Source organism: Notamacropus eugenii, chromosome 1, assembly GCF_028372415.1.
Source record: "Notamacropus eugenii isolate mMacEug1 chromosome 1, mMacEug1.pri_v2, whole genome shotgun sequence".
In the NCBI taxonomy this organism is placed as follows: domain Eukaryota; kingdom Metazoa; phylum Chordata; class Mammalia; order Diprotodontia; family Macropodidae; genus Notamacropus; species Notamacropus eugenii.
Window position 1 is genome coordinate 24,250,709 of NC_092872.1, and position 13,359 is coordinate 24,264,067.

Below are 13,359 nucleotides of genomic sequence, written 5' to 3' on the forward strand. Positions count from 1 at the left end.
GCCTCTTCAGGAGCTGAGGGGAAACTGACCAACTCAGCTCCTGTCCTCTGTGCAGAAGACCCTTCCAAGTAAGAGAGTTGGAGCCCAACTCTTGCCTGGGGAAGCTGACCAGCATGGCTAAGAACATCAGACCTTACTTATTGAAACTGGGGCAGGAAAGTGTCACCTGTGAGAGACACCAAGAAGAACAAAAACTGTTCTGTGAGGAGGACCAAACCCTTTTCTGTGTAGCTTGTTCCCAAACCCAGGAACACAGCAGGCATACCATGCACCCTACAGAAAAGGCTGCAAAGGATTCTAGGGACAAGCTCCAGAAAAATTTGGATCTTCTTTGCAAAGAAGTGGAGATGATTCAGACCATTCTGGCTGACGAGAGAGAGAAAATGAGGACTTAGAATGAATAAGTCCATGACTGGAAGAAGAACATTTCTGAAGAAGTTTCTGTTCTAAACCCTTCCTGAAGGATGTAGCTCCAAGTCTAAGTGTCCAGACCAGCTCTGGATATTGCTCATGATGAGTATGATGTAAAAACATTTCTACTGGGTAATTGTGAAGAAGTCATCAGACATTTTTATTTTGATCCCAAATAATATACAACTCACTCATAAAGATTTCTATTCCACCAAATAAATACTCAACGAGCCCTCAGTAGGTTGTTCTTGTTTTTAAAATAAATTTAGTGTTATTGCAGATTCAAGTCTTGAGTCTGCCTATTAATAAAGTAACATCATTATGTTAAATAAAGCTCTTCACCTCTCTGAGACTAAGTCAAGTTATACTATCACCACCTTCCTTTCTCAATTAAATTTCTAATGTATCCTATAATTGTTTTTATGTAAATATTAGAATAAATGGTTATTTGTTCACTAGTTCTACAAAAATTTGTTGAGGATTTTTAACAAAGATGCATGTTCACAATACTATATTAAATTAAATTGTAACATAAAAACAATAGAATCTGTCTAGTTCAGTAAATCATGTTATTTTTAAGGATAAAACTGTCTTATGCTAATCTTTAAAGGACATGTAAATATATGTAATATGTTCAAAAAATTCTTTGGAAGCTCATAAGGAATTTTCACTCAGTATCAATGTATTCTTTATGCAATTAAAAAAATAAAAATACAATAAATTTAATGTAAGGAAGACAAGGAGTATTTTGGTTTATCAAAATCATGATGATATTAATGCCTATTTAGTACACTATTCCCTCAGTTTCTCTGGAGATGATGGTGCCCATAATGTGTAGATAGTACATTTAAGACTCCATTGAAATGTATTTAGATGTGTAGAGTCAGCTTAGTTGTAGGTGGTCACAGTGTTTGAATGAAAAATGTATGCTTGCTGAAAAGACTTTTATGGAGAACCCACACAGGGCAAACATTCACATTGTGGTCAGAAGAAGCAATATAAGGACACTCTCAAGGTCTCTCTTAAGAACTTTGGAAATGATTGTGTGACATGGAAGACACTGGCATAGGACCACTCAGCATGGAGTACCCACATCAGAGAAGGTACTGTGCTCCATGAACAAAGCAGAATTGAAACAGCTCAAAGGAAATACAGGATGTGTAAATTTAGAGAATCCACCCCAAATGTTCCCATGGACTACTTGTGCCCAACCTGTGATAGAACACTCTGAGTTCGTATTGGTCCGATCAGTCACTGTTAGACACATTGAAAGTTGACTCAAGCACAGTGGTGTCATTTTGGTTCTTTTTGAGAACAAAGGACCACAATCAGAAAATGTCATCCTAACACTTTTCAAGTTCCTTTTCTCACCATTTTTTTTAAATCACAAAGATTCCAAACCTTCAGGGGACCTGTGAGCTCACCAATGTGGATACAACATTCAACAAGGCTGATTGCAACTCAGAAATCACTGCCTATTTTGAATGATTCTCATCCATATCCTCCCTTAAGATTGCCACAGAAAGCCCCCCTAGCATGCTAGGGATTGTTTTCACATTCTCCTAACATGGCAAATCTGTTATTTCTCACTTTTGTTTCATGACTGACCCATATTCTTTTTTGGTTACTTTTTGGGAATATTCCAAAACCTCAGAAAACTGGTTTGTATTCCTAGTTTTCATTCGTGTTTCAGGATCCTCCTGTTCTTTTTATGACAAACTAATGAGAAACTGTAAAGGGGTTTAATGTGTTAAATGCATTAAATTTATCTTTTATACTGCTGTCACATGTTAGCAAATATTCAGTATGTTTATATTATACAGAATTCTTGATGGAATATCTAAATCTTCATTTCTGGATAAGGTACAACCAACTGCATACTACACAGAGGATACTATTGACTAACTGTAGGATAGAGAAGGCAACTTTCACAGCCCTGGACAGTAGAGGAATGCTTATACAAGGGACAGAAATAATTACACAAGATAAAAGAGATAATTCTAATAAAAAGACAATTTAAAAAATGCTTTTGCAGGAATTAGATCAATGCAAAAAGACTTAGAAGAGAACCTGCCATGAAGGAAAACATCTTTGCATCAAATATAAAAGTCTATAAGATCCAAGATTTTTAACAAATTGACACAAACAAATAAAATTAAGACATGCTGCCAATAGATAAATGATGAAAAACTATAGTTTTTAAAAGAAGAAATCAATGGAACGTAATAGAACATAAATATTCTGAATGACTACTAAAAAGCAAAATTCAAATTAACATAACTAAATTTTTATCAAATTGGAAAAGATGATGAAAGAAAGATACAGTAAATCTTGGAAGGGCTGAGAGAAGATACATAATAATACACTGTTAGGAAAGATGTGCATTGGTCTAACCATTCTTAAAAATATTTTGGAACTGAATGTAGAAAGTAAGAAACTGATTATACCCTTTAACTCATTACTGGACATACATAGACACACACACACGCACACGCACACAACGCTGTTACCAAAGACAGAAAGAAAGGTGCCAACTATATGAAAATATTCACAGTCACACCTTTCACAGTTGCAACAAACTGGAAACAAAATGGAAGCCCATGGACTGGGAATTGCCAGAATAAGTCAAATATTATACTCTTTGAATGAAATATTGCCCTGTAATTATTGAACTATAACAAAATAGCAAATAAAAAATTTCAGAGAAAGAGGGAAAAATATATGCATTGGTGGAGAATGAAATAAACATTCTCAGGAGAATATCAGGAAGTGTGTTACTATGGAAAGAGCATTGGATTTAGAGTCAGGAGATTGAGACCTAAATCTTGGATCTATGACTATATTAGAGATAGTATAATATTGAACAAGTCAGTTAATTTCTCTGGGTCTGAGTTTGCTCACCTGTAAAATAAAGGAGTTGGGCTAGCTAACCTCTCAGGTTACTTCTAACTCAAGATCTATGTTTTTATGATTCTAATATGAAAGAAAATGATATCCAAAGACAGGCAAAGCCAGATTCAATGTAATATATGATCTTAGTTTCAGAAAACAAATGAAGAAATACATTGTTCTCCTCTTGCTAGAGAAGTGGATGACTCTGGTTATGAAATTTCATGTATGCTGTTGGCTCATTTTCATTAGCTATTTTTCTGTATTACAACAATGCAGATCGAATGTTGGCGAGGATGAATGAATTAAAAAAAACCCTAAAGGCAACAGTAAAATGAACAAACAGGAAGCTGAGAATTTTAAAAGAATATTTACAGTAAATATTCAATATTTTATTTTTTCATCCTCAAGTAAAAGTTAGAGAAAGAAATTATAGGGAGTAAAGAAGTCTTTTCTCTTACTGTAACTCTTTAGCTTTCATTTCCTCAGGCAAAAAGTAATTGAATCCTCAAAGTGGGAAACACTGGATAAGGGAAAGACCAGGTGAATTGGAGAGGAACATATGGGGATTTCTATAAAACCTGTGGGGGGAAAAGGTGTTGTAGTTATGATGAACTAAAGACTCAGTACTTACCTGACACAAACCACTAATACACATGTCCAGCGATTCTGTGTAGCATCGTGTGCCATCTAAAACTTTAGGGGCTAATTCAACAACAAGGCTGGTTCCTTTGGCCTGGCACTTGAGAGAACATGGGTTGTCGGGATCATTTGACACAGGCAGCCATTCGTAAAATTGGCCGTGATACTTGACGTCATTGTGAGCAGAGCACTGCTGGGCCCGAAAATCTCCAGCTTCTGGAGGGCAGTCCTGGAGAGGCAACGAGAAAAGCAGAAGGTTAGGAGTATATTCCAAACTCATAAATTTGGGGTCATCCTTGTTCTTATAAAAATGTTGCAGCTGTTTGGTCTTTATAAAGCACAAATAGAACAAAACAAGGTCACTAGTCAATACAAATTGCACTTTTTCATTCTCATGAGAGAAATGATATGATTATTTGGTTCTTGGAAAGGACTAGTAGGGATTCTGGAGATTAACTTTTTCTGGTATATATGTGTATGCATGCACAAGGCAAGTTCTTTTAAGGAAAAAAATATGTGATTATACACACACACACACATATGTAATTTGTAGTTCCAGAGTATAACCTAGAGCCTTACACTATTGCTGAATGCAACTGACCATTTGGTTTATCAATTCTGTAACTGTTTTCGATTTTGTTGTTGTACAGTTGCTTTCAGTCATTTCTGATTTTTTGTGACCACATTTGGGGTTTTCTTAGCAGAAATACTGGAGTGGCATGCCATTTCTTTCTCCAGCTCATTTTACAGATGAGGAAACTGAGGCAAACAGGGGTAAGTGACTTGCCCAGGGTCACACAGTTAGTGTCTGAGGCCAGCTTTGAACTCAAGAAGATGAGTCCTCCTGACTCTAGACCCGGCAGTCTGTCCACTACACCATCTAGCTGCCCTAGCTAGCTTTATATCACCCTCAAAATACATATACCCACATATACTGGCATTAGAAGACTCCTCAGATCTCTTCTAGTTAAATTCACACATATAATAGAAATCCCCTTTACAAACATCTTTGACAAATGTCAAGTCATCATTAGTTAGGGGACACTAGCTACTTCCCAAGGCAGCTCTTAACAGTTGGGAGTCACTCAGTTGGTCAAGAATCTTTTCCTTAATCATGCCAAAATCTGTTTGCCGAGAGTCACCAACACTTAACTACTGAACCCTTTGGATTCAGGCCACCAACCAACAAATCAATGAATATGTTGGTGATAACAATCCCCACTCAGAAAAATCCTATATATATCTTTCTATATCATTTAGTTGGAGTTTTGAGTTACTAGGGAAAACTGGTTAGCCAGGTGATATATAGTGTATAGAGCACTGGGTCTGGAGTCAGGAAGATCTGAGTTCAAATATGGACGCGATACTCACTAGCTGGTAAATCTTACCCAAGAAACAGAATCCCTGAAAACTATAACAGACCAAAGAAAACTCAATGAGTCTATGAGATAGCAAGGAAATTGAGAACAAAATCAAAAAATTGAAAAAAGAACTAGGAAAACAGATAAGAGAGAATTTATTTATTTAAGAATAACTCCTTGAAAAGTATAATTTAAAAAAGCTTAGATATTATATCTAAGAAATAAATGAAAACTGGGCAGATCTATTAGACTTAGAAGGCAAGTAAACAAAGAAAGTATTCACCAATCACTTCCTAATAGGACACACAAGAAGAAAGTCCCAAGAAAGTCCCAGTCAAAATCTGATGATTCCACATGAAAAAAATATACTGCAAGCATCCAATAGCAGCTCAAGTACCAAAGAAGTATAACCAAGATCACACGAGTTTGAAGTTCCCACTACAAACAAGAAAAAATCTAGGAAAAAACATATTTTTAATAAAAGGTTTAAAACCAAAAATAACACACTACAAATCAGACTATATTCCTGGAAGGGGTGAGCATTTGGAGAGGAATGAGTTTTTAATGGAATATAGGACTTCTAAGGTTTCCTGATAAAAAGATCAGAGTTCAGCACAACTAGGATACAAGAGTCTGGAGAAACCCAGAAAGATAAGTGTATTCGAGCAATTGGAAAGAGTATGATGATGTAGTGCTAATATTCTAACAGAGGGAGAAAAAAAATTTCTTTTTATAAACTTAGTGTCTTCAAAGGCTATTGAGGAAGTTAAAGAAAAAGAGAAGGACTTGTGGTGGATTGGTTTGATATGCCAATGTAGAAAAGAGTAAAAAGGAAGCTGTAACTTATCATTTCTCGTAATTAGATTATGTGTGAAGAGTATAGAAACTTGGAGTAAGGGGTGAGAGAATAAAACATGGATGAACCTCAGTCTGACCTGAAATGGGCAAAGGAAGGTTAAACACACACACACACACACACACACACACACACACACACACACACGGTTGTAGAAATACATCAAACTCAATATAGAAATAAATAGGGATAGGTTGAGGAAGGATAACAATGAGGAAGGAATGATTTCCATGGAAAACAAAATTCCTGATGCTGAAAGGGGAAAATCAGAGGAAATAAAAAAAGAAAAGTACTAGCTCCCAAGTAAGTGCCTTAGATTGCCTCTTAGATAATTGAGGAGGGGTCTAATATGGTGGCATATGAAGGAAATTATTCCACCATAAAAAATGACAGAACATATTGCTTCAAAGAATCCTGGATAGTATGAACCAATAGAGGGAAGTAAACAGAATCAGAACAATTTATGCAAAAACAAAAACATCTTACAGAAAAACAACTTTAAAGTATTTAAGAACTCTGAACCATGAACTGACCAAGCATGTCACCAAAGGACCTATGATGAAGCACATTACCAACCTCCCAATAGAGGAGTGATGGACCCAAGGTGCAGAGATAAATATCTTGACATAGTCACAATGTGGATTTGTTTTGACTATCCTTATTTGTTGTAAGAACTTTCTCTCTCTCTCTCTCCCTTCCTTCTTTCCTTCCTTCCCTCTTTCTCATTTTCCTTAACTCCTACTCATTTTCCCTCCTCTTCCTCTCTTCCTCTTTTTATTTCTTCTCTCCTTCCTTCCTCTTGGTTTTCAATTTGGTCTGGCTTAGCAATAAGGATATGCCCCACCCCCAACCAGAACAAAAAGGGCCATGGTAAACATTTTAAAAATGTACATTAGACAAGAGAAGAAATTCTGAAGGAGGAACAGAGAAACAGGACAGTTTGAAAGTGGCATGCAGAATTTATTATATATATGCATATATTTTAAAAATGTAAGCAGTATGGATGAAGGTTCATTTTTTCATATAAAATATGTATTTTTTTAATGAAACACCTCACACAAATAGAGACATGTCTAAACAATTGGAGAAATATCAATTGGTCATGGATAGGTCAAGCCATTATAATAAAAATAATACTACTAGTTAATATAATTTACTTATTTAGTGCCATTCCAACCTAAATATCAAGTAATAACTTTATAGAGTTAGAAAAAATGACAAAATTCATCTGGAGGAACAAAACGTAAAAAATATCAAGAGAATCAATGAAATAAAACAAAGTAAAGGAAGGCAGCCTAGCAGTACCAGATCTCAAACTATACTACAAAGCAGTAATCATGAAACCAATCTGGTATTAGTCAATGGAGCAGATTTGGTTCATAATATATAGGCATAAATGACCACAACAACCGACTGTTTGGTAAACCCAAAGATCCCAGCTGTTAGAGCAAGAACTCACTATTTGACAAAAACTGTTGAGAAAACTGGAAAACAGTTTGGCAACAAGTAGTCATAGATCAACATACCACACTACAGATCAAAATAAACTCAAAATGGGTATATGATTTAGACATAAAGGGTGATATTATAAGCAAAATGAAACATGGGAAAAACACCTGTCAGATCTATGAATAAGGCAAGAATTTATGATCAAAATGAGAGAGAATTGTGGGAGATAAAATGGATGATTTTGATTACATTAAATTAGAAAAAAGTTTTACACCAAACAAAACCAATGTGGCCAAAATTAAAAGGAAAGAGAAACTGGAGGAAGGAGAAATTGCATTAAATTTCTCTGATAAAGACCTCATTTCTCAAATATATTAGGACTTGAACCAAATATATAAAATAAGAGCTATTCCCCAACTGATATGTTGTCAATGGATATGAAAGACAGTTTTCAGAAGAAATCAAATCTCTAAGTAGTTCACATAAAAATGCTCTAAGCTACTAATAATTAGACAAATGCAAATTATTTTTTTCTTTTTTCTTTCTTTATTTAACTTTTAACTTTCATTTTCACAAAATTTTGGGTTCCAAATTTTCTCCCCATTTCTCCCCTCCGTCCTCCCCAAAACACTAAGCATTCTAATTGCCCCTATCACCGATCTGCCCTCTCTTCTAACATCCCTCCCTTCCCTTGTCCCCATCTTCTCTTTTGTCCTGTAGGGCCAGATAACTTTCTATGTCCCATTACCTGCATTTCCTATTTCCTAGTAGTAAGAACAATATTCAACAGTTGTTCCTAAAACTTTGACTTCCAACTTCTCTTCATCCCTCCCTCCCCACCCATTCCCTTTGGGAAGCAAGCAATTCAATATAGGCCATATCTCTGTAGTTTTGCAAATTACTTCCATAATAGTCAGGTTGTGTAAGACTAACTATATTTCCCTCCATCCTATCCTGCCCCTCATTGCTTCTGTTCTCTCTTTGGATCCTGTTTGTCCCCAAGAGTGTTGACCTCAATTTGCTCCCTCCTCCCACTGCCCTCCCCTCCATTATCCCCCCCCACCCTTCCTATCCCCTTCTCCTCCACTTTCCTGTATTGTAAGATAGGTTTTCATACCAAAATGAATGTACATTTTATTCCTTCCTTTAGTCGAATGTGATGAGAGTAAGCTTCATGTTTTTCTCTCACCTCCCCTCTTTTTCCCTCCACTGCAAAGTCTTTTGCTTGCCTCTTTTATGAGAGATAATTTGCCCCATTCCATTTCTCCCTTTCCCCTCCCAATATATTTCTCTCTCACTGCATAATTTCATTTTTTAAGATATGATCCCATTCTATTCAACTCACTCTGTGCTGTGTATGTGTGTGTGTGTGTGTGTGTGTGTGTGTGTGTGTGTGTGTGTGTGTAATCCCACCAACTACCCAGATACTGAAAAGTTCCAAGAGTTACAAATATTGTCTTTCCATGTAGGAATGTAAACAGTTCAACTTTGGTAAGTCCCTTATGACTTCTCTTTGCTGTTTACTTTTTCATGCTTCTCCTCATTCTTGTGTTTGAAGGTCAAATTTTCTTTTCAGCTCTGGTCTTTTCATAAAGAATGCTTGAAAGTCCTCTATTTCATTGAATAGCCATTTTTTCCCCTGAAGTATTATACTCAGTTTTGCTGGGTAGGTGATTCTTGGTTTTAGTCCTAGTTCCTTTGACTTCTGGAATATCATATTCCACACCCTTCGATCCCTTAATGTAGAAGCTGCTAGATCTTGTGTTATTCTGATTGTATTTCCACAATACTTGAATTGTTTCTTTCTGGCTGCTTGCAATATTTTCTCCTTGACCAGGGAACTCTGGAATTGGGCCACAATGTTCCTAGGAGTTTCTTTTTTTGGATCTCTTTCAGGCAGTGATCTGTGGATTCCTTGAATACTTATTTTGCCCTCTGGTTCTAGTATCTCAGGGCAGTTTTCCTTGATAATTTCATGAAAGATGATGTCTAGGCTCTTTTTTTGATCATGGCTTTCCGGTAGGCCCATAATTTTTAAATTGTCTCTCCTGGATCTATTTTCCAGGTCAGTTGTTTTTCCAATGAGATATTTCACATTATCTTCTATTTTTTCATTCTGTTGGTTTTGTTTTGTGATTTCTTGGTTTCTCATAAAGTCATTAGCCTCCATCTGTTCCATTCTAATTTTGAAAGAACTATTTTCTTCAGTGAGCTTTTGAACCTCTTTTTCCATTTGGCTAATTCTGCTTTTGAAAGCATTCTTCGCCTCATTGGCTTTTTGAACCTCTTTTGCCAATTGAGTTAGCCTATTTTTCAAGGTGTTATTTTCTTCAGCATTTTTTGGGGTCTCCTTTAGCAAGGTGTTTACTTGTTTTTCATGCTTTGCTTGCATGTCTCTCATTTCTCTTCCCAGTTTTTCCTCCACCTCTCTAACTTGATTTTCAAAATCCTTTTTGAGGTCTTCCATGGCCTGAGCCCACTGAATATTTATTTTGGGTGTTTGAGATACAGAAGCCTTGACTTTTATGTCTTTCCCTGATGGTAAGCATTGTTCTTCCTCATCTGAAAGGATGGGAGGAGATATCTGTTCACCAAGAAAGTAACCTTCTATGGTCTTACTTTTTTTCCCTTTTGGGGGCATTTTCCCAACCAGTTACCTGACTTTTGGCTCCTTTGTCAAGAGTAGGGTATACTCTGGGAATCTGTGAGATCTCAATTCCTCCAAGGTGGCACAATCAAGCGTGTACTGGTCTGGATGCAGAGAGGGATTTTTGTGCCCAGAATCTTAGCAGAATCTCTCCACAGCCACTTGACCTCCAGTTCCCAAGTCAGCACTGGGGGCTGACTTTCAGATAAGCTGGATGGGTAGGGCTGCCATTCAGTGTGAGACAAAGACCAGCTCTCCTAGGGCCTCCACCCATGGTGGAGGTAAGACTCAGCGTTTCAATGCCCCCAGGGGTTTTTACACTCCAACAATGGAGCTTCTGTATGGGCTGCTGTGCAGGCTCTGTGGCTGCTGCCTGCTGCTGGTGCTGTGGGAAAGCCCTTCTCCCTTCTTGGCCTGCTGATTAAACCCTGTCACTGACCTTTGGGGCCTGTGGGCCAAGGGATCTGAGAACCCGCTACTGCGACTGGAGATTTCGCCCTTGAGGTGTCCTCCTCCCAGAGTCTCTTTGCGCTGTGCCGCTGCTAGGCCAAGGCTGGGCTGGGCTCCGCACTCCACTCCGTGTCCAGTGCAACCGATGTTTCCGTGGGCCTTTCAGGTCACGTGGGCTGCAAATCTCCTCCACTGTGTTGTTCTCCACTTCTGCTGCTCCAAAATTTGTTGAGAGTCCCTCTCTACAGGTATTTTATGGGCTGTGGAGAGGACCCTGCGTAAGTGTGTCTTTCTAGTCTGCCATCTTGGTTCCACCAACAAATGCAAATTAAAACAACTCTTAGATACCGACCTCAAAACCATCATATTGGCTAAGGTTAAAGAAAAGGAAAATGACAAATTCTGGAGGGGATATAGAAAAATAGGGACACTAATGCATTTTTAGAGGTGCTATGAGCTGGTCCAACCATTCTGAAAAACAATTTGAAACTATATCCAAAAGGCTAGAAAACTCCACATACTCTTTGACCAGCAATACTGCTATTAAGTTGATGCCCAAAAGAGATAAAATAAAAAAGGATCTATAAATACCAAAAAAAATTGTAGCAACTCTTTTTGTAGTGGCAAAGAGTTGGAAACTGTGTGGATGTCTATCAATTGAGGAAATGGCTCAACGAGTTGTCATATAGGATTGTAATGGAATACTATTTTGTTGTAGGAAATGACAAAGAGGATGGTTTCAGAAGAACCTTGGAAGATTTATATGAACTGATGCAGAGTGAAGTGAGCAGACCTAGATTTTTATACCCTGTACTCACAGTATTGTAAAGATAATCAATTGTGAAAGACTTGGCTACTCGAATTAATTCAATGATTGATGACAGCTCCAAAGGACTCAGGGTGAAAAACACTATCCATCTCCAGAGAACTAATGAACTATGAGTGCAAAATGAAGCATATTTTTGTTTCTGTATTTTTCTGCCCTTTTTTTTTTTTTAAAGCAACATGGCTAATATGGAAATGTTTTGCATGGTTTCATATGTATAATGAGTGTCAAATTTCTTGCCTTCTCATTGAGGGGATGGAGGGAGAGAGAATTTGAAACTGAGAATAAAACATTTTTTAAAATATTAAATGGAATCCTATTTTTATGTTCTACTTTGTGTATGAAACTGTTATTTTTTGGTGTTTTACTTCAGAATAATTTTTTTTTTAAAGGAAAGTGACTAGGGGGGTATTAGAGGTCCTATATTCAGGCAATCGGAGAAGAAAGATTGGCAAAAGATATGCTGTCTTACTTTAACCTTCCTTTGCAGCACTAATTGGAGCAGACAAGGATGTGCCTGACACTTAAGTGATATTCATGGAAATGGGAAGTTTGCTCGCTGCATTTAATTGACCGAAGGTTAGAAAATCATAGAAATCACAGGATCATAAATTTAGGGGCTGTGAGTTTGGGGGGGGGGGGGGGGCTGTGTGCTGGGAGGGAAAAGGAGAGCAGTTAAGCATCTCAACAGCAAAGAAATTCTAATGACTAATGTTGAATTATGCTTCTTTCTACTAAGCAGAGAGCTAGTGTGCTATTAGGTATAGACTGAGCCATAAATCATTAGACAAAGTCAATGTGTTGGTTTGTTTTGTTTAGTTAGCTCCTTTATTCCACTGCAAGCTTCGATTAAAGGAGTGGGTAAAAGGAGTCACTGGAAATAAGCAGTGATATTGAAGGTGGAGGCGAAGCAATGAAAGAAAAAAGAATGGCTGCCAAGAAAAGAAAAAAAAGGAATGGGTTGGATTAGACAGCTTTTGAAGTTTTACTCTGCTCTAGATCTATACACCAACTGTCTTTCTAAGAGCTCCGGTATATGAGGTTTCCTTTTTCCTGAAATTTAATTTGTATTTGAATGATAACTCCTGCTTATTTTAAAGACATTTCATGCCTTTTCCAATATTTTGCTTTATATTTTATCATTTATCAAGTAGCTGATGTCCTTTTTAGGCAAGACAAGCTTATAATTTCAAAGATCTTGTGCTTTTTCCATTTATGTGTGCTTTCCACTAAAATTCTCCTCCAGTGCCTCAATGAGGCATCAATTTAAAACTGATGGTTGTGCCAGTGAAGTACAAGCCATGACAGAATCTATCAATCTGAAAGTCTTCAAGCATAGGTTCTGCAACGGAATCTATGTTTGTCTGTCTGTCACCTGAGGATCGGGCCAGCTAAGTTCAGAGAGACTCATCACCATATGATGAATTTTTTCAGGCATAGCAAATAATTAAATTCATCTATTATGGCAAAGAGGGGTTTTGATGTGGGCCAACTGAAGGAGAACTGATGCCAATGAAGTCATGAATGCCTGAAGTATTACATGTGCACCCAGAGTACTGAAGCACAGGTTCTAAAGAAAAAGAATACCATGTGAAGATTATTCATGGTTGGGAAACAAATTGAGTGGTGAGGCTTGAATGATTTTGCATATGGCTTTGAAATGCTCAAATGAAATATTTGGAATACTTGGTTCTTGCATGATCCTTAATAATACAGGATAGTGGATTTTATAATTATGTTATTGCTAATAATGATATTGAGATCAATGTCTGGCATTTACAGGCCACTTTTCATCCTACAGTTTCACAAGGCACTTTATTACTTATCC

General features: G+C 37.1%; 1 protein-coding gene and 1 pseudogene across 6 annotated transcripts in view; both read right to left on the bottom strand.

Moving 5' to 3' along the window:
* Nucleotides 1-13,359, bottom strand: part of ADAMTSL1 (ADAMTS like 1) — a 1,091,970-nt gene that overhangs the window by 301,741 nt on the left and 776,870 nt on the right. For all 6 annotated transcript variants that reach the window (XM_072655697.1, XM_072655722.1, XM_072655679.1 and 3 more), the window contains one exon: nucleotides 3,935-4,171. In XM_072655697.1, the coding sequence (XP_072511798.1) occupies nucleotides 3,935-4,171 (237 nt within the window). The remainder of the gene's footprint in view (nucleotides 1-3,934; nucleotides 4,172-13,359) is intronic.
* The window catches only part of LOC140534566 (splicing factor 3A subunit 3 pseudogene), a 43,066-nt pseudogene continuing 33,790 nt past the window's right edge, over nucleotides 4,084-13,359 (bottom strand).